This window comes from Vicugna pacos, chromosome 8, assembly GCF_048564905.1.
Source record: "Vicugna pacos chromosome 8, VicPac4, whole genome shotgun sequence".
Lineage (NCBI taxonomy): Eukaryota > Metazoa > Chordata > Mammalia > Artiodactyla > Camelidae > Vicugna > Vicugna pacos.
In genome coordinates this window covers 49,822,269-49,844,838 of record NC_132994.1, presented here as the reverse complement: position 1 = coordinate 49,844,838, position 22,570 = coordinate 49,822,269, and the positions used below count along the sequence as shown (strand labels likewise).

Below are 22,570 nucleotides of genomic sequence, written 5' to 3'. Positions count from 1 at the left end.
TTTCTTATCTTTTTATCTTTCTTTATGATGGGTTTTTAAAATAGTCAAACATAGTCTCTTATTATTGTTCCTCCTTACTCACAGGATGCATTTTGGTTAAAAATTTCACTTGATGGAATCAAAAATGAAAAATTAAAAAATTATTCTTGATTTCCAAATATCATTATACATTGCCTTTTATAAGGAGAGAAAGAATACTAACTGTTAAAATAATCTACCTACCATCCTCCAAAACTATTTCCTTTTTAAATATATATCGGTTATTTGGCTTAAACGTCAAATTTTATCACACTGCTGTTAGGCCTCGAGTTTTAAGGCTGTTGGGGTTTTATTTCTGTGCATATGATTTTAGCTGAATAAAATTAATTTTATAAAATATTGGGAATGCTGACAATTTGGTTATATATATGGTTATTTATATATACAGGCTATACAGTTGTTTCATGTCATCATATACATTATTGCTAGATATATATATATATATATACTTTTTCCATTAGTAGTTTAGTTAACTCACTAGAGAAAAACATAAATGCTTTCATATTTATTATAACGAAACTAAAATATAAATTCAGTTTGTTAATTTAAAGAACAATAATATAAAGAACTATGATTTGTCATATATAGAAATACAGAATCACCATGTTGTTTACCAGGAACTAATATAATTTAAAACCAAACAAACAAACTCATAGGAAAAAAGGCCAGAGGTGGGGGTGAGGAGAGAGGGAATTAAATGAAAGTGGTCAAAAGGTACAAACTTCCAGTTACAGGTAAATAAGTACTAGGGATAGAATGTAAAACATGATCAATGTAATTAACACTGCTGTGTGTTGTATATGAAAGTGGTTAAAAGAGTAAATCCCAAGAGTTTTCATCACAAGGAAAATTTTTTTTCTTCATTTAAAATTTTGTTTCTATATGAGATGATAGATGTTAACTGCATTTACTGTGAAAATAATTTCATGATGTATGTAAGTCAAATCATGATGCTGTAAGCCTTAAACTTTTACAGTGTACATCAACTGTATCTCAAAACTAGAAGAAAAAAAGAACTGTAATTTTTCCATTTCCCTTTAAATCACAATGAAATTTAAAACATTTTAGGAAGATACATAAGGACAATGAGCTTTCAACCTCTGACATGACAGAGAATGAATATTAGTCTCAGACCACCCGTTCCCACCCATAGGATAGAAGAATCAGTGTAGGGCAGACTCCAAGCAGGGTCCTCCTGCAAGTTCAAGGACAACCATTTTACTTCCTAGGTCAAGTTTGTTATGCAGATTTGGTAGACTATGAAACTTTTGGGGTGATGGAAATGTTTGTTATCTTGATTATAGTGATGGTGTCACAGGAATATATATATGATATATACATATGTATCTGTATCCATATTGTGGCATACATTCAAGGATATATGTGTGTGTGAGAAAATTTATCAAATTATGCCCTTTAAATGTGCTCAGTTTATAAATTAAACTTCAATAAACAGCAATTAATTTAATAAATATAAATAACTCATTTAATAAAGTTACTTTTTAAAAAATTTCTTTAATATTGGGAGGAAATAGTCAAATGACAAAAAGATACATGAACGTCACCTAAAAAATATAGACGGGTCTTGAACATATGAAGAAATGATTAACTTTACACTTAAGAGAAATAAAAGTTAAACCTCAGCTAACTACATAAAAGTTACAGGAAGCCCATAGTTTGGCAACACACCATGGCAAGGAGGGGAAAGAGGAGCCACTCTCCCACATTGCTAATAGGAATGAAGAAAATGATAAAATCCTATGAAGGGCATTTGGCAATTTCTACCAAAATGACAAATGCATTTAATTTTGATCCAGCAAGCTCTCTCTGGGGAATATAGTCAACAGATTCCTGTACTTACAATAAATGGCATGTGCCAATATGCAACACTGCTTCTATGAGCAGGAGTTTGGAGACAACCCAGGTGAACCACTATGACACTGGCTAATGAAGCAATGGTGCATCCACACAATGTACTGCACAGCTGCTCTGATAAGGAAATAATTCTGAAATATCTTTTTTTATTGTTGGATATTCTTTAATTGTTTGTTTGTTTGTTTGTTTATTTGTTTGTTTGTTTTTTTGCTTTGGCAATTCTGGGTCTTTCATGGTCCCATACAAATTTTGGGATTGTTCATTCCAGTTTGGTGAAAAATTATCGTGAGCATTTTTACAGGGCTCACACTGGATCTGCAGATTGCTTTGGGAAGCATGGCCATTCTGATAATGTTGATTCTTCCAATCCAAGAGCACAAGATATCTTTTCCACTTCCTTGTATAATCTTCAATTCCCTTCATCAATGTTTTACAGTTTTCAGAGTATAGGTAACCTCCTTGGTTAAATTTATTTCTAGGTATTCTGTTGTTTTGATGCAATGGAAATGTTTATGCCAGTTATAAAATTCTGGGTTTTGAAGTGAAAAAAAAATATGGAACACTTCACAAATTTGCGTGTCATCTTGAACAGGGGCCACGCTAATCTTCTCTGCATTGTTCCTATATTAGTGCATGTGCTGCTGAAGTGAGCACTGAAACTTACCTTTAGTAAGAATGTGTTTGGTGTGCTCCTTTGAGCAGAATGAAGAAGCATCAGAATGCATACTTCTGTTCTCTTATGTTTGCACATAGAAATAATGTAAAAGTAGTAGAATATAATCAACAGGGTTACCTACAAGGAGGGGGTATTTGGTAGATGAGGACAAGAATAGGAACGAGAGACTTCTCTGTATTTCTTTTAATATTATTTTTATTTTTTAAATAAGTGTGTTTCTCAACCAAAAATATTAAAATATATTTTGTATTTATTAAAAAAGCAAAAAAAGAATCAGTCATTCTATGTCAACTATTTATTATTTGGATTTGCTAATAATCAAGGAACATTATCTGATCAGCAGTGATTCAAAATTCATGTAATTGCAATCCCTAATGAAAGGTTTCTTTCCCAAAGAGACTCTAAGAATTTAGGTATTTTGAGAAGCATACCAGTATGTATATCTAAATGTAATTAAACAACAAAACATAGTTCTGAAAAACCTATAGAATTGTCCTAGAATGACCATATGAGTGAATGGGTTTGTATTCATATTGTAGGAACATATGAAAAGCTTACCCACAAACCTCACTTTTTAAAAGGAAGTAATTTGGTCTCAACTGCAGAAGCAATTAGCATATATTAGAGAGTAATTTTCCATAAAATTAATTTTTAAAATACAGTTGATTTTTACTCTCAAGCGCTAGATTAATCTTCAGCACGTCAGCTTCCATGGTGATAGAAATCAAGTGATTGTACTTCAGGGTTTTGATTGAAAAGGAAAACCTAGCATACCCAAAGGCTAAATGTCACCTTCAGCCACTCTGGTTTGTCAAAGTGGTTCCTCCCTACGAAATCACAGTCAAATTGAAACTCAAGCAAGTGTTTGACATTTATTTCTCCACTCAACTCAGAATTCTATATGACCTCATTTGCTTTTCACTCACATCGCTGGATGGCTGGGAGGACCGTATGAAGCTTTTGTTAATCTGAATGTTAAATCAAATCCTTTCCATTTTGAGCTTGAAATTTAATGTCAGTAATCATTAACAAATCAGAGAGTTAAGGCTGTCTAATAATCAAGGGCTTTATACAAGATGACAAATCCATTTGGGGACAGTTTTGGTTTTTATTTTTCCTAGCAGCTTTCACAGTATAAATCAAAACTCCTAACCATCCTGGCCCACCTCCATGCTAGGCCAAAATTGCCTAAGAATAATTTGTTGGCGTGGTTCCTTACCCCAATTGGGAAAGGTGAACCCTGGGTGATGTGTGAAGGCAAATTGCCCCATGAATTCAGCTAATACCTCCGTTTGATTTTAGAAATGAATAGACAGTGTTTGGTTGCTGGTGTTTATTTCTTTGAAAGAAGTCAGAGGAAAGGAGAGGTTTCTGTTTTGTCCCCTGCCTCTTCTGTTCCTCACTTGCCTGTTTCTCCCCTGGATGCAGGAAACTTCAAGGGCAAACTGGGTTGCAGAATATAAAGAAGGTTCTCACGTCTCCCCTGCCCTGTATCTGGGTCAGCTCAGCCAGGCGATGTGGCAAACTTGGATGGTTTTCAGGAGTTTCTGAAGAGTCCTGTGGCTGTGGTCTGCTGTGAACTGTGAAAGAGTTCTCCTCCTGTTATTTCCGTTTTAGTCTTTGAAACCAAAAGCTTTCAGGGTGTTCAGGGAGAAATAGGGCACTGGGTCCACACATTATGCTCTATCTCCCCAGTAATTACAGATCCCATGAACTCAGTGCAGTTCGGTACAATTACTGTCAGCATCATAAAGGGCTTGGCTGGCCTTTGTCCCTGGGAGTTAACTTCTCACCCTTGGAATTTGCCAAGTGATGGAAATGTCTTTGTTGTGAATCAACCAAGCTTGCCCACCTAATAAACTCTTAATAAAACTTTGGACACCGAAGACTGAGAGCACTTCCCTGGCTGGCAATGCTCTGAGTATTGTCACATTTCAGTACTGGGAAGGGACCACATCTAGAGGAAGATGGAAGATTTGCATTTGAAACTCTCTCAGACTGTGTCCTAAATGTCTCTTCTCTTGGCTGCTTCAATTTATACCCCTTTGCCATAATGAAACTATGATCATATGTACTCTCAGTGAGCTTTGTGAGCCTTCTAGTGAATTATGGAACCTACAGTGGTTGTGGGGACATCCAAATTTGTAGCTAGCTGTTCAGAAGTGACGGTGGCCCTGGGCACCCCTAAACTTGCAACTGGATCTGAAGTGAGATCAGTCTTACAAAGGACTGTGCCCTCAGACCTCAGGGTCTGACAAGTTCATTGGACTGTTCTTCTGACGCCTCTAGCCAGGTCTGTCTCTGAGTATCAGAAACAGCACACGCTTCAGCTTGTGTCACAGTGAATGACCCGAGACCCGAGTGCCACACCTGTGAAATGCTCTCTTTATCTCCCCACTGGCCAATTCTTCTGTGAAGCACCTTAGAAGATAAACATTTTTCGTACACAAAGTTGGCCCACTAAGCGAATAGCACTCCACACTATTATTAAAATCACAGTTAGTAAAATAACAATTAATGCTGTGTCAACATTTGCTGTTTGCTTTTCATACACTGTCATGACCCTATGAGCAGGCACACGTATTATCTTCCTTTTTGCAAAAGAAGAAACTGAGACTTGGTTATATAATTTGCCCAAGGTCATTTGTGCAAAAAAAAAAGGAAAGGCCAAGTTTTGAACTTCAGCTGTCTGACTCCATTACTTGAACCCTTACTTTTTAAAAAACTGAGTTATAATTAACGTACAGTATTATATTAGTTTCAGGTGTATAACTAAGTGATTTGATATTTTTATACACTGTGAAATGATCACTGTGGTAAGACCAGTTACTGTCACCACCCAAAGTTGTTACAATATTATTCACTATATGTATATTACATCCCTGTGATTTATTCATTTTAGAGCTGGAAGTTTGTACCTCTTAATCCCCTTCACCTATTTTGTCTGTCCCTCCACTCCCTCCCCTCTGGCAATCACCAGTTTGTTGTCAATGTCTGATTCTGTTTTGTTTTGTTTTGTTTTGTTTGGATTCCACATATAAGTGAAATCATACAGTATTTGTTTTTCTCTGTCTGACTTATTTTACTTAGCATAATAGCCTCCAGGTCCATCCATGTTGCTACAGATGGCAAGATTTCATTCTTTTTATGACTGAGTAATATTCCCTTGCATATATACCACACTTTTGTATCCATTCATCAATCAATGGACACTTAGGTTGCTTCCATATCTTGGCTATTATAAAAAAATGCTGCAATAAATATAAGAGTATATATACATCTTTTCAAATGAATGTTTTTAGTTTCTTTGGATTAATACCCAGAAGTGGAATTGTTGGATTGTATGGTAGTTCTATTCTTATTTTTTTGAGGAATCTTCATACTCTTCTCTGTAGTAGCTGTACAACTTACATTCCCACCAACAGTGTACTAGAATTCCCTTTTCTCCACATCCTCTTCAACACTTGTTATCTGTTGTCTTTTTGATAATAGCCATCCTGACAATTGTGAGGTAGTATCTCATTGTGATTCTCATTTGCATTTCCACAATGATGAGTGATGCTGAGCATCTTGTTATGTGCCTGTTGGGCACCTGCATGCCTTCTCCAGAAAAATGTCTATTCAGGTCCTCTGCCCATTTTTTCATCTGGTTGTTTTATTTTTTTTTAATATTGAGTTATTTAAGTTCTTTATGTATTTTGAATATCCCCTTCTTATCTGATACATCATTTACACATATCTTCTCCCACTCAGTAGGTTGCCTTTTCATTTTGTTAGTAATTTCCGCCACTGTGCAAAAAGCTTTTTAACTTGATACAGTCCCTTTTGTTTATTATTGCTTTTGTTCCCCTTGCCCAAGGAGACACAGTAAAAAAAAAAATTGCTAAGAACCCATGTTAAAGAGATAACTGCCTATATTTTTGTCTAGTTTTGTGGTTTCAGACCTTATATTTAAGTATTTAATCCATTTAATTTATTTTTGTGTATGGTGTACAAAAATAATCCAGTTTTATTTGTGTGTGTGTAGCTGTCCACCTTTCCCAACAATACTGATTGAAGAAGCTGTCTTTTCCTCACTGCATATTCTTGTTTCCTTTTTGTCTTAGATAAATTGACCATATAAGCATGAGTTTATTTTGGGGCTGTCTATTCTGGTCTGCTGATCTGTGTGTTTGTTTTTGTGCCAATACCATTACTGTAGCTTTGCAGTATAGTTTGAAAACACGGAAGATAATACAGCTGTATTTTTTTCTCAATATTGCTTTGGCTATTTAGGGTCTTTTGTGGAGCCGTACATATTTTAAGATTATTTGTTCCAGTTCTGGGAAAAAATGTCTGGTATTTTGAGAGGGGTTGGATTGAATCTTTAGACTGCTTTGGGTAGTGTGGCCATTTTAACAGTATTGATTGTTCAGTCCATGAGCAGGTGTATCGTTCCATTTATTTGTATCATCTTCAATGTCTTTCCTCATTGCATTTCCTCATTTCCTCACTGCATGCTCCAAGAACATAGTGCCTTCAATTGTTCCAACATGTAGATATATTTCTGGAACTGGTAGTTTTGGTTTCCCAAGTAGATTCTGAGAGAAAGTAGATGCAAAGAAATATTAGGATAGAAGAGGAGAAGTGAGACAAGGAAGGTAAGACAGCCTGTAAAAGGTAAGCTAACAAGCCTGTTGCCTCGTTAAATAACAACTTCATCCTGCTTGGAACTCTTGAGGTTTGGATAGAATTTGTGCCTCTGAGATATCTACAGTGACTTTCCCCAACCCCGTGGGGGTATTTATACACCAAATCCTATTACTCCATTGTTAAGACTCCTCGACTTGCAGCCTGCCCTGAGCATCATGGGTGCTAGTTGCTAGGGAAGGCCCCCCAGGGCAGGAGAAGTAAGCCCTTCCCACACTGCAGAAGTTAGGCCTGGGAGGTTATGGGTGGCCACTGACAAGCTCCGTTACCCATTCCTCAGAGTTAAGGGTTTAGTGATACAGAAACTGTCTCCCTGTGCTTTCTAATATAGGAGCTGGAAGCACATGTAACTACTTAAATTTAATTAATTAAAAGTAAGTAAAATTAGAATTTTATTTCCTCAGTCACATTGACCACATTGCAAGTGCCTAGTAATCAGGTGTAACTAGGGGCTACTATGTCAGACAATGCGGATATAGAGCATTTTCATTAATGATAAGAGTTCTGTTGTTCAGTGTTAGTCTATGCTGTTATGTAGGAGAGTTGAAGGATATACGCTCTAGAGAGCAATTTGGGGAGTGGGGGTATAGCTCAGTTGGTAGAGCGCATGCTGAGCATGCACAAGGTACTTGGTTCAATTCCCAGTACCTCCATTTGAAAAAAAGAAAAGAAACCAAAATGAAAGCAATTTGGAAAAAATTAAAATAAAACCCTTACATTTTTGTTTACACCTTTGACTGAACCATCTTGATTGGTCAAGGAACTAATCTTTGAACTATGAGCTATTCATGAACAAATATGTTTACTGTAGCATTATTTTCAATAACAACACATCCACACAAAACCGGAAACAATTTAAACATTCAACATTTGGGGTGAGCTAATTAAATTACACTTTCATAAGTTGGAATGCTATCCATTAAAAATTATATTTTAAAAATTTGAATAATGTGGGGAAATTCTTTAACAGCAGGAGAAATGGCAGAAATAAAAATAAAAATAACTGTACAACTATATTAAAACATACACATTATAGGGTTTAAATATTTTTCTATATATCTTACATTTTTCCACATTTCCTATAATGATAGTTATCTCTATAGTCAAATAAAATAAAAACTGTACACACATACTTGTTAAGGTCTTTGAAATCTTTATTTATTTTCCTAAGGCATTAATAATGTTCTTAAACAGCACGTGACTACAGGCTGAATTGAGAAACCAGACACTGAAGACCTTCCCTCAGGTCTGATTTTGTCTTTTCAGAACTTTTCAGGAATGATTATTTGACCAATTTTTAAAAGTTCCTTACAATCTTGGCACTCAACCCATATTTCTATCATTTGACCACAAGCTGTTAATAAGCCTTCTTTAACCAGGACTGAATTTGTTCAATCAACATATTCAACAAAGGTGGGGTTGAGGAGCCCTCCTCCAGCAAACGGGAAGGGTCCCAGGGTTGTGCACATGAGAGGTGAACAGATCTCACCACAGCCGTAAGCACAGCGGACGCCCCGTCCTGGACATGGCTGGGGCAGCCCAGCAGTCCCCTTGCCCTTCGTGACTTCCCCTGCTCGACCCCAGCCTGCTGAACCTTCCCACCAGAAATTCCTTTGGGTTTGACATAAACGTTCTAAGTGCAAAGAGTTCCAGTATCATATCATTCTTCCAATAGGCTCAAAGTAATAGCTACAGCGTCCAGGTTCTTAGGAACTCCTCAGGAACTTGGTGGAAATAAATCTTTCTTTTCTTCAGTAATTTAATCAACACTATTCTGCATCACAGCTTTGGCTGCATGAGTAAGATACCATACCACGGGGTCATTCTTTATTTCAAGCTTTAGTTCCCAAACACATCACAACTTACTGTAAGACATTTGATAGTATTTGTATGAGCAGATACTTGTCTCATGAACTTTGACTACAGCAAACTAGTTTCTCCAGCCGTGAAACTTGCCTACATTTCAGAGTCTGCAGCTGTATCTGTTTGATACCCATTACACTGGTCACCGTGGGGACGTGTGCTGACTCTTTTTCCTTGAGCTTCTCCTCTACTTGCTATGCAGTTCATCCCCGCGTGGGGAGCTGTGCATTCCACTCGCTATTCAGCTGACCAGCTGTGAGCTTACTCATGAGGAGCTGCGCGGGCTTGCTTTGTGCCAGGCATAGTACTAAGTGTTAGAACTACAAAGCTGGATAAGACACAGTCCTTATCCTCAGGAAATGTCTAATGGAGAAAACCCAGGCTGATAATCAAACAATGTTATTTCCGTATGATGAATGTCATAATAAAAGCATAATATGATGTTATGGCGCACCTAATTCCTGCTTCACCACCTCCTGTTTCTCTTCATTCCTATGACTTACTTAATATTTTTAAAAAGTGTCTACACACAGGTATAAGTCTCAGTCCAATAAATCAGTAACGTGAGGCATTAATTTTTCAGTCTTTCATAGCAATTAAACATCAGTCTCTGTGTCACAGTTCCACCAGAGTAAGGAGAGAGAAAAGCAACCTCAGGTCCTCCAGGAGCTCCCCAACTCCCACTCCTTAGGCCAGTGCCACGGATCCCATAACAAGGGGACTGAAGTATTGAGAGGGGGCACAGGGACAGATGGCATCTGGACTTTGGTGGTTGGATACACAGTTTCCCATCAAAACATCCACTGTCCTCGTTGACATGGTCCTTGGGTCCAGAGCCTCGCTGCTACATCTGGACCATGCTTGGGCACAGGAAACTTGACCCAGGCCTCCCGGGGTCACATCTGTGCAGACTCAGAGCCCAGCGTTGCTGCCCGGGTGTGGCTCTCTCCCTGGCTGTGCTGCTGAGAAGGCAGCGGTACCCCCCTGAGAGGACGCTCTCTCCAGTCTGGGGAAAGGCCTTCTCTCTTTATGTTTCACGAGAAGACTCTCTAAACCTACTTACCTAAACTTCCCTGAGAACCCAGGCTTTTGTTTGTAATAACCAGAAACACGTGTGTTCACTTCTGGTTCTTGTCCTATTCCTCTCCAGTGGCAATGAGCCCACAGCCCTCTTGGGAGAGGGGTGGTAGTGAGAAGGAGATGCGGGCTTGGGAGTTACCTCAGATGTACACAGGAATGTGTCTGCTGAGCTCTGTCTGCCCGCACCTCCCACCGCAGGCCTCCAGGAGAGCCTCCCTTGAGTTAATTGCATACAATTCAAGAGGAGGCTCAAAAAGAAGGTGTTTCCATGGCAGTCTTTCCTTGTTTCTAGAAGTCTGTTCTCTCTGCCTCGCTTTACACCATTAGTTCTCAGCCCTGATACACACTGGATTCCCCTGAGAGAGCTTTAAAAAATATATTAATGCCTGTGATGCCTTCTCCAGAAATTCTCCTTTAATTGGACTGGCAAGGAAGCTGGGCACAGCTCCCCTGGAGATTAACATGCAGCCAGAGGTAATGATGAAACATTGCTATCTCCATCTCCTCCTGGTCCTTCCAAGCTCCATTTTGCCAGCCTGGCCCTTTGCTTTTTACTTTTCCACATCACAGCATGCAGAGGAAAAAGTTTATTTTTTGTGTACAGTGGGTGAAATGCATAAGGTTGCTTGAAGGCTCTGTGCACCTGGAAGAGGTGCTAGCTATGGCAAAGAGAGAGGTCAGTTCTCACCACCTGTCAACAGATTGTGGGCAACCAGTCTATTCTGGCACTGCGGTTGGGCACCTCTGTGTTATGACAGTCATCGGCCCCTGTATTTACAACCTGTGTATCATTTCCTTCAAAGCATATTCACACAGTTGTTGTATCTACGCACGGGAATATTTTACTCAATAACCTCTGAGGTCCTATTATGTGTTGTTAGTGCTCAGCACAGGGTTACAAAAGGGAAAAGACAGAGTTGTCACCATGCAAGGGCTTCCAGTCTATATTAGGATGAAAGTGCCTATAAGGTTGGTTTCATTAAATGCAATTCATTTTACGTGCCTTGCTGGGCCTGATAAAGAGTACATCCTAATTCAACAAGCTGTGTGTCCTTGGGCAAGTCACTAAGCATTTCTGAGACCCTCTTTTCCCCATCTAGGAAATGAGAGGATTTTGCCAGATTTGGAAGATCCGCGTAAGGTCTCCACATCTGTTACTGATGTAGCGGGAAATCAGAGTATATTGAATGAGTCCTCTGACATTTATAACCATGAAAATCCACTTACTAAAGCAGGGACGTGAACAGATACTTGTACATCCGTGTTCATATCAGCATTACGCATCATAACGAAAGGTGGAAATGACCCAAATGTCGATCAACAGGTGAAAGGATAAATAGAATGTGATGTAAATATACAACGAAATATTTCCAGGCTTAAAAAGGGAGGAAAATACATTGAAAGCATCACACTAAATGAAATAAGTCAGACACACAAGGACAAATATTCTATGATTCCACTTATATGAGGTACCTAGAATAGTCAGATTCATAGAGACAGAAAGTAGAACGGTGGTTACCAGGGATGGAGGATGGGAGTTATTCTTTGACGTGTAGAGTTTCAGTTTGGGATGATAAAAAAGTTCTGGAGATGGACCATAGCAATGGCTGCGCTCAGTGTGAATGTGCTTAACGCCACTGAATTGCACACGCAAAAAAGGGTTACAATGGTAAATTTTATGTTATGTATATATTCAACCACAATATAAAATATCAAAAAAAGGTTACTACATTTATTTTATATTCTTAGTTTTATGAAAATCTTTGTGGATACATTACTACATTAATTTCAGTGATATTTACATGATTATTTTTATAAACTGCTAAAAAAAGTTCTCAATGGTATAATTTATGTCTAATGACATGTTAGGATGGTTTGTAAATTTGGCCTCTTGGGCCCTATAAATTGAAATGAATCATGATGAATATTTCAATGTCTTCTCAAACTTGACTAATCACAAGAACTACTAGAAATGATTCAAAATACTCATTACAGGGACTCGCCCCAAGCTAGCTGAGTCAGGATCTTCAGGGGGAGAGTTTGGGAATCAATATTTTCATGATCCTGTATGTATTTCCCTGTGCTATACAATACAGTCTTGTTTATTAAGTACCCCCGGTGGACTCTTATATTAGGTAAGTTGAGAAATAATTTTTTGAGATAAAATTCTGAGTCCTGAGTTCAACTGAGAGAGAAGCAGGGACTCAGCAGCAGCCCTGCACCCCTCAACAACACGTTACCCCTCTCCACCCCTGGCCTGCCCATCAGGCCCCACTGGGGGACAGCCTTCACCAGCACCCTTTCCTGGGAAAGCTGACGGTATGCTGAAGTATTGCAAATATTTCTGCAACAGTGGGTGGAAAACTGCACCAGAAAGAGGACAACCTGATGTGGATAACTCAACAGGGGATTTGGGCAATTGGATTAACAGGGTAATGTGATCAGTAGACAATGAAGCTGGGATTAAGCCAATAGCAGGCTGACGGCTTAATTCACTTAGGCATCTCTCCTTAGCATTTTACCAAGAACAAGTGGCCAGGCCAGCACTTTTTAAGATGTATTCTCAGTGCCAAAAAATTTGAAATGACAAGTTAGTTTTAGGACTGGTCATGGAAATACTGATTGTTTTTTTCCTATTTTAATCTTTGGGGGATGATCTAATTTCTGAACGCAATTTATTTTTCTTTCTCTTCTTCCAAACTACTCCCACCTTCTCCCGGGTATGCCACACTTGTTCTCAAAGGCAATCAAAGAACGGAAGAAGTGAGGAGGGTAAGAGTTAAGCCTGAAATGCAGAGATTTTTACAAATTTACCATAAAATGAATTTTAAAAATGTGTTTACCATGTTCAACATGAAAACTGCATTACATTCCTGTAGTCTTCATTTCCAATATGATTGTCTCATCGTTTACTAGTTATCATTCATCATAATCTTTTCCTTTTCTCCTTACTCTCTCCCCTGTGCTGGCTTGCTCTTTTGTTCAGTCTTGCTTTTATTTTCTCTCTTTCACTCTCTCTCTCTCTCTCACACACACACCACCCTCGCACACAAATTCAAGCACACACACTCAGACCAATCGACTGTAGACTACCTATTGGTACCACTTTTACTTTTTTGCCCAATTTTTTTTTAAAAAGAGTAGCTTGATATCAACAAAAAGTTGGAACATCCCAGTCTGTCTTCAGAGAAACCAGGGCTGACAAAAGTATGAGCGTTGGTCATTCAACCTGCACCAGCCTTGTAGGAGAACCACAGAATCCTGTGCCTTTTTCGTCCCCACACCTCCCACCTGTGGTTTGAGTCACAGAGCATTAAGAAGATCCTCCACCTTGTGTCCTCTTCCCTCAGAAGGGATCTTAATAAGTCAGACCGACACTTGGTACAATGGATCAAGATGCCCCAGCTTGGCTCTGCCAGGTAAGCCTCCTAGGAGGATGGAGAAATCAACTGCCATGTGCTCTAACAGAGGAGTGGCTCTGAAGAAACAGTTTAATAACTGTAATATTTTAATAGCATCAGTTCTTGCCACCATTCAGAGCTATAAAACAAGCAGTTCTCACCTGTGCCGTCGCATGCTTGTTGAGCTTTGCAACAAAAATTACACTAAGCCAGTGTCTACAATCAATAAATTCTCGTGCATTTTACTTCAAGGGTGGAGTTGCCAGGAATATGAAAGCCCCAACACACTGGGGCTTGCTGACACACGAAGTTTTAAGCCCTTGACTTTGATTCAAGGCCTAAACTCTAATACGTATATTATCATCTCTGCCTTAAGGTTGCTATGGCAAATGCTTTTCTGATATGTATTATTTCTTCTAGAAGTTAAAAGAAAAGTGAATTAAGAACTAAGTGTATTCAGAGATAGTTATTGCACATACACACACACACACACACATATATATATATACACGTGTGTATTTATCATTCTTCTCAAACCTCTTCCTCCAGAGCTGACAAACACCAGCTATCTGAGGCCCGGCCTGCTGCTCTCTTGCTCTGTGCTCCCTGTACCAGACACTGCATCTGAGTGTCTTACTCTTCTCTCAAGGGAGCAGCCACTACTCAGTTTGTTGCCGTTCAAAGTATGAACCCAGTGTTGCAAGAACTCTGACTTTTCGAAGGAAACCAAGATTCCAGATTTGTAGGCGAAATCTTCTGTCTTTAAAACAGAACAAAGTAACCAACCCCACTTTGATGGGCTGGATCCTGGCCCCGCACACTCTTTTAATTTTCTGGTTTAGAACCGATGAACTGAGGCCTCTCCGGCAGTCATCCTTAAATATCACTTTTTATCTTTCATTTTTAAAACCCTAACTTTCCTGAGAATAACAGTAAAGTTCTTTAATGGAAACAATTGTGAGAGTAGCAAATTAAAAAATAAAATGCATAGATTCCACCAAACCGAGAGAACCTCTTTTACCTTTTGGTGTATTTTCCCAGTCAACCTATGCATGTTGTTCTAGTTTTATTTCACTCTTTGTACAAATTGGGTTGCACTATTTTAAACCTATTTTCAGTTAATTATATTTCACAACTATTTCTCTAAAACAGGCTTTAATCACTGCATAGCATTCTATTTTAAATATCAATGACCATAATTCATTGGTCAGTTCCTATTGCTAAAACTTAATTTGTCCAGTTTCTTTGCATTTCTAACTATTGCTTTGGCAAACATCTTTGTGCTCATTCTGTTAATATCCTTAATCTTAGAACTGTTATTTTGGGATCAAATTGTAAGAATATTTGGAAAATTTTTTGTATATAAGTAGCCTTTAAAGTTGGATAGATTGAGATTCAAATCAGCTCTTCCTCTTGCAAGCTATGAGGCGTTCAATGAATTTCTTTTGTAAACTTCAGGATTTTTATATATAAAATGAGAATAACACAACAGGATAAATTGTACCAATTTATACTTCCCTTAAGAATATGTAAGAGAATGTTAGACCTTACACTCTTGCTAATATTTTTTCACCTTTTCCAACAAAGTAAATGAAAATGGTATTTAATTATTTTAAATGTGACGCATTTTTAGATATTTAATTGTTTAAAGTCTTGTTTATGAATTGCCTATTCCTATTTTTCTATTGGCGATTTACCTTTTTATTGGTTTTAAGGAATTATATTCCTTATAACAATATATGATGTGTACGTATACATACATCTTTTCATTTTTTGTGGTCAAATCTCCCAATCTTTCATTTTTATTTTATAATCTTATTTTAGATTCATTTGATTTTTAAATTTAATTTTTCATATTTACTTATTTAATTCCTCTGAGGAATTTATTTTGTAGGTGATGTGAGGCAGCATCCGAACAAAATTTCCCTCACCACCAATCTGGAAAAACATCTTTTTAATACTTCCATATGTTTCTGTTTCCAGGTTTCTATTCTGTTTCAAGGATCTGTCCTCTTTTGCTCTAGAACCATGCTTTTATATTTATTATAACTTGATACTTTTGAGCATCTGGGAATGCAAGTCCTTTTACCAAGCATTTCTAGGTCTTTTTCCCTATGTATTCTTTGGGAAAACTACCACTATCATAGTAAGTAAAAATATATAAACACATCTGTCTATGGACTGGAATTTATAAATTAATTCTGAAAGAATTGATGTCTATCAAGTCTTCTCAATTACAGATTCAGCTTTTGATAAAAGTTAACAGTGCAGCTCACAGTTACTGTCTCTGACAAGAACCCAGAGAATACATTTCTTGTTGCTGATTCACAAGCTTTGATCGTCAGCTAAGCAAAAGCAAGGACACTTCATAAGTCTGACTCACAGACCAAAAGGCCTGGGTGTTTGTGACTCAAAAGCCCCAAAAGACCTGGTACTCTGGCTCATTGCTATTTTTGTTCATTAACTTAATTAAACCTCCCAGATAGATTGCTGCTTAGTTTCTTTATATGTGTAAAAATAAAAAATTTAAGTTCCTATTATTCTATTCCTCACTTCTGTCCCTCAAACTTTGGAGGTGGTGTGAATTACAGATACCTCTGATAAGTTTTGCTAAATAAAGGGAACCCAGAAAAGTAGTAGTTTTTACAAAATCAAGATTCAGTCAGATTTGCAGATACTAACTGCTATACATAAAACAGACAAACAACAAGTTCATACTGTATAGCACAGGGAACTATAGTCAATATCTTACAGTAACCTATAATGAAAAAGAATATGAAAACGAATATATGTATGTGTATGTATGACTGAACTATTATGCCATACACTAGAAATTGATGCAACATTGTAAACGGACTATACTTTAATAAAATAATTAATTAATTTAGAAAGATTCAATCAGTAAGTTCAACTATAAGAAATGACTAATCTTAAACTCTTGTATGTACAATAATCGCAATTTCATTTGGCTTAGCTTAACGTATACTGACAGCTCCTTTTGGTGTGTTTCACTTGCCTGGTGTCAGCTAGCTTTGTAGATCTCACTCCCTTTTTGCCCATGATGTATGAAAAAAATAAAAGTTGTATTTCCACAATTTTTGAAAGATTAATATAAACATCTATCTTTCTAAAATGAAAAAAAAATTGGTGCATATAGGAATGTTTAGTAAAAGTTACACCATTCCTTCTCATGTGCAATTTACTTCAGAAAGAATACCCTTTTCTGTAATTCATCTGGCTCAGCTGCATAAAATAATCTTTCTAAAGCATGGAATATACAATCAGCTCAATGACTTTCCCAAGCTTAAGTGTATCTATAAAGTCTGAACTCAGTATTCCATGCTCTCCAGAGATCTTTCCGACCCCGTCTGCTGTTAATCACCGCAATGTGTTCACCATTCTAGGCAGTGTGGTTCCCTTTCAAGTCCCAAAACATGACTTGTTTACTTCTGGCCTTTTACTTTTAATTCATTCTGTTGATCCCACTTCTTCTGGCTTCTTCATTGTCTAAGCTGTATCTTTAATTCAGATTCCAAATCAAGATTCATTCCTTTCCAGGAGAATGGGAAAATTCAGCCCCTAGTGCTATGTACAGCAGCCATCGTAATTGACTTATACTCTGCTTGTGTGATACAGGAAAATGGGGTACGAGAGGATGGCCATGTCCCAGGTCTCAGGCGAGTCCCTGATGCACCCCGCCGAGTGAGGGCCATTGGCTTCATGCAGGAAAGCATTCAAGAGTGAGCCATAATTGAGTGAAAGTAGATTTATTCAGAGAGATGCCCACTCCGTAGACAGAGTGCAAGTTGTCTCCAAAGGTGACAGAGAGTGACCATGAGTTGTGGGTTTGTAACTTCATATGCTAACAAATGAGAGGTTTATTACAACTATTTGGGGGAAGGAGCTGGGATTACTAGGAATTGGGTCATTACCCACTTTTTAACCTTTTATGGTCAACCTTGAAACTGTCATGGCACCTGTGGGTGTGTCATTTACCATGCTAATATATTACAATGAGCATATAATGAAGCTCAAACTCTACTGGAAGTCAAATCTCCTGCCATCTTGGGCCTCAGAATTGAATTTTGGGGCCTGGGAGTTGAATTTTTCGCCACCTTGGTGCTAGTGCTGTGTCATTCCTGTAATAGTTGTGCCCTTCCCTCTTCCCTCCTGTCTCGTATGTACATGTCTTATCATCTTGGTAAGGCTTCTAACTTCTTTGGTGTATCATTGTAGACCTAGCTCTGAGCTATCTAGGCAGTGAACACTTTGATGACTAAGGCACGCACGCTATTTTAGTTGACTGTTCCAGTTTTCATTCCTCCTCATCTGGTGATGGTTGGAATGAACAGTGGCCCAAAGTGGTTGAGATGTTGTGCTCCAATGAAGTTCAATGATATCAGTGCTTCATGTTGAAGCAAGGCTGCAACCCAACAGCCTTGGGTTGCAAGGCTGGACAGTGCTCCATGTGACAGCCACATCCCTATTTTTGTCTCTCAATTCTCCTTCTTTTTCACCAGTGGGACCTGAGTTTTGCTAAATGGCTGGTCCTTTCAAGTGCAGCCATGGTAAGAGATGCCCTTTCCCAGGGCAGGATGATACATTGATCCAAGGGAGGGTATGTGCTGCCACCAATGCTTTAAAAAATCCTTTTGTTGTCTTAGCTTTTGGACCCTGGGAAAATAAAAATAAAAAATGCAAACAAAAAGCAAAGAGACAAAATATTTTTGTATTTTCTTAAAAAGTATTTATTTGTGGCTGATGTTCTAGGCCACATTGCTCTTTAAGATTATAAACCACATTCACAACAGTTTGCACTATCATCTTCCTTTGGAGTTTTACCAGATTTGTTAAATAAAACTTGCCCACATTTAGGTTGCTTTAGCTAAAGTCTTACTTCTTCCTGGCTTTAATTAGATGCTATCCTTTAAGATTTAATACAGGTTTATTTAATTGAAATATAATTTAATCAAATAATGAGATGGGTTTGGCTGGAGTATTCAAACAACATACTCAATTATTTTTATTCATTTTTATTATTGTGTCTTAAAATATTTAGTGATAATACTTGCCCTCACATTTCAACATCTTCAGATATTTCTGAAACTGCTGGATATGCAATAAAGCTGCTGGATACCGCTCTTCTCATTTGATATATTTTTTATTCTTTCATGACATATAAGATCATAAATAATATATCCATGATATATGTGAGAGGAAGTTGTAAGGCTGGTACTTAAAGATGTCACGTTGTCTAAGTATCTTTATCTTATTAAATATTCAGAAAAACAAATAGGCAAAAACTATACTTCTTTAAATCTTATTATGTCTGTATGAGGTTATAATTTGATAACTGCTTTGGTTTTCCCAGAAGTAGATTTTGTGAAACTCCCGGAATTAAAAAAATATGAGAGGGTTTCCAAGGATTCATTTTTTTTTTCAAATTTCCTTTTATCCATCGATGGCTGCAGGGCAGTATCTTCTGCTCTGCATACCTTTTAATCTTGAAGTTTAGAGAACTGTTGTCTTTTTTTTCTTTCTTGTCTATTTTTTTCTAAGTCCTGCTCTTCACAAGGAAGCCAGAAGTGTGACAGGAAGGTGTGATTTTTAATTTACACCAGAGTCTCGCAAATAATGACTTTTCACACCCTGCTATTGCTGCTTAGCCTAGGGGAGGAGTTCTGGCTACTGTTGTGGCAAATTAAATCCACTGCTGTAATTCAGAAGGACGTTCTTCTATATTTAACCCTTGTTTCCAATTTTGCAACTTGGTATATGTGAGTACTTATGAGAATGAGGCTTATTACTTTGAAGTGCTCTTGTTTTCTAGGAAATGATTTTTGAAGACTGTTATCTTTTCAGATTGTCAAGAATGAAAGGTAAATGTGTTCTCTCCACCATCCAACTGTGATGTTGAAAACTGTAACATTCAAATACACAAAAATGAAAAATACAATATAATATTCATTTTGAGAACTTCTAGCAATAAAACTTAAACAGATGATCTAACAGCTGTTTTTATCTTTCTTTGTGATTCCATTTCTCTAAAAGTAGCTTTCCCTCTGTCTTAATAGAAGAGTTAGTATCTTACTGCACAAGTAAATCTCTATCATTTCATCTGAAAGATGAAATTGAAAGTAATGTTAGCCACTATATATAAAAATAGATTAAAAAACCAAATTTCTTCTGTACAGAACAGGGAGCTGTATTCAATATCTTGTAATAACCTTTAATAAAAAAGAATATGAAAACGAATATATGTATATATATGCATGATTGGGACATTGTGCTGTACACCAGAAATTGACACGTTGTATGCAATTGACTGTACTTGAATTTTTTAAAAAATAGATGCAACTAAAAAAAAGTAATGTTAAAAAGATTAAACTGTTAAAGCTTTTTTCAGTTTCTCCTCAGTCCATAAAAGTAATTTGGATTGAATTATTAAGGAAAAAACAGAGAATGTGCTGCCTAAGGGAAATAAGAAAAATTATTGTAATTGGCTTGCTTGTTTTAAGTTTTCCAAGTGGTTACAGAAGAATAGTGCCATGCAGATATAACTGAAGAGCTAAAGAATATACCTTGTCAACTTCTTATGCACTTCTTTCACTTACAATTATTAATATATTGAATTATTTTCCCATTTTGAATCTGCCAACTAATTTTTTCTTTAAGTTTTCAATTAACCTGCTAGTGTGTCCTAGCTATTTTACCAATCATAATGGTGTTCAATAAAGTTCTAGAACTGAATGGAATATGTAAGAATATCATTGAAAGGAAGGAAAGAAACATTCAGATTCTCCTGAGAATTTGGCTCTTACTTCCTCCTCTTGCTGAAGCAAAGCAATCTCTCCTCCCTGGGGAGCAGCAAGGGGTTAACCAGTCTTGGTTTACTAAGTATCTCTGTCAGGCTTTTATCTGATTCTTCCTCCCTTGCCCACCCCTTTTGTAAATGTCAACCATTTCCTGATGAGCCTAGTAGTGGTGAATTTCACACCTTTCTTTTCTTTGTGAAGAAACCTGGGTGTTAATGGTACAGGATTGGGTACCATTGTACGTCTCTAGCTGTCTGTTAGTAAAGCTGAGGGATGCCTGTAGAAAAAAAGTAGGAGAAGGTGAAGAAATTTGAGAAATGAGACTAGGAAATAGGTTCAAATTGATCTCATTTTTAAAAAGAGTGTTTTATTAGCAAATTTTAGATGTGTGTTCAGAAAAGAATAATTTTAAAGAAGCTTAGAATTAAGAGTCTAAAAGAGTCTGGCAGAGGAAGGGCTGAGATTAGAGAACAGATTGGTAAAAACAAATGAATAAATGAAAGAGCAACAATCAGAAAGAAAAACTGAAGACTCTCTCTTTTTATTCTACAGGTGTACCTACAGGATACAGCAATGGAAACCTGGTCAGTTGAGCAGGTCTGCAATTGGTTGGTGGAGAAAAACTTAGGAGAGCTAGTTCATAGGTTTCAAGGTGAGTTGTTTACACTTTCAAAAATGTTAATTGAGCAGCCTAAATACTGAATGTCCTCTGTTACTGATTTTTTTTCCTAATGCATGTGAACATTGATGTGGAGTTGCTGTGGGGAACTTTCATTTCTCTACTGACTGTAGTAGGAGAGTTTGCATTTGACCTGATATCCACAAGAGAATCTGATATTTCAAAAACAACTCAAATAAAATAAATCTTGAGTTACTTAAAATACATATTTGATATATGAATTTGATACTGCTTTTGTCCATAAGTATGCACTGTGTGCATTGTTTGTGCAGCCTTGTGCAGTGTTGGATTTACACGTAGTGAATATTGCCTGGGAGGTACCATTAAGAATACTTTTCCAAAAAGATTTCTTTTTCCTTACAAAAGCAATGTCTGTTAAAAAGAATCAGAAGAGGGGAGGCGTTGATGTGGAAAGAAAATGTTTTTATTATGACTCCATGTTCTGGTACTTTCTTAGGGGCAGACATGGATTTGGAATTATGCAATCTTAGTGTTCTATTTTTGTCAAAAACACAGATAATTTTATAACTGCAGAGCACAACTTTAGATACTCCTTCTAACATCAGAAATAATTTTGCCTGCTCAGAGCGTTGTATCTGACAGTCCTTTACCTGGCAGGCATGTAGAGACATTCTTTTTCTTCTTTTTCCCAGAGGAAGAAGTCAGTGGGGCTGCTCTTCTAGCGCTTAATGATCGAATGGTTCAGCAACTAGTAAAGAAAATTGGGCACCAGGCTGTTCTAATGGATTTAATTAAAAAATATAAGCAGAAGAGTCAAGAACTGAAGTCCCCGGGAAGCCCTCAAGAAGCAGCCCAGGTCCTGCAAATGGAAGCAGCCCCAGAGTAAGTCTGTGTGTGAATGGCCTTATTTTTGATGCTGTGCTTTCCCGATGATGGCTGTAGCATGACCTTTAGGGTTTAAACCTCTTTGAAAATTGTTACTGTTTTCAGCTAGATCGTGTGTACAGTATCTCTGATACCGGTATAAAAGACACTCTTTGCAAAGTTTTGTAAGTCAAGATACATTTTTCTTTAATGCAGCAGTTTTTAAACACTAACTCCAGTTGTTAGGGAAGACCTATGAGCCCAGAGTCCCTATATAGAAAGCTCTGTCACAAGCAGTTAAAATGCACGTACGACACATGTGGAAGTGGACTTCTGCAGCTTAGGTCTTAACATTAGGATTCGAGAAAAGCATCTTTTTCTGCTCTCCTGCTTTCCCTGAAGCTATTTATGTGTGTATTTATTTATTTGCCAAGGATTCCTTATTGTAACTAATTTATATTCTCCTCTAGAGGCCTTCATAATATAATTTGCTAAAGACTTGCTGCAATGGAGTTTCTCATTTTTCACAGTATTCTGACTGCTATCATAGCATCCTGCAAAATCACGTATAAAAATTTGTGGTGGCTCTGAGGTTTAGGGATGTTTTTATTGTTTCTTGATTTATTTT

At 37.4% G+C, this 22,570-nt stretch overlaps 1 protein-coding gene and 1 non-coding gene across 3 annotated transcripts in view; one reads left to right on the top strand and one right to left on the bottom strand.

The window, feature by feature from the left end:
- Window positions 1–2,462: 2,462 nt before the first annotated feature.
- LOC116281674 (U6 spliceosomal RNA) lies at window positions 2,463–2,568 on the bottom strand. Its single transcript, XR_004191135.1, has one exon. It is a non-coding gene; the product is annotated as a U6 spliceosomal RNA (small nuclear RNA).
- An 18,428-nt stretch (window positions 2,569–20,996) lies between these two features.
- The window catches only part of SAMD3 (sterile alpha motif domain containing 3), a 41,438-nt gene continuing 39,864 nt past the window's right edge, over window positions 20,997–22,570 (top strand). Inside the window, exons 1-2 of one of the 2 annotated variants that reach the window (XM_072966311.1) lie at window positions 20,997–21,090; window positions 21,771–21,962. In XM_072966311.1, coding sequence (XP_072822412.1) covers window positions 21,012–21,090; window positions 21,771–21,962 — 271 coding nt within the window. In that variant the 5' untranslated portion in view covers window positions 20,997–21,011. The remainder of the gene's footprint in view (window positions 21,091–21,770; window positions 21,963–22,570) is intronic. The other variant, XM_072966310.1, reaches the window with a different exon arrangement.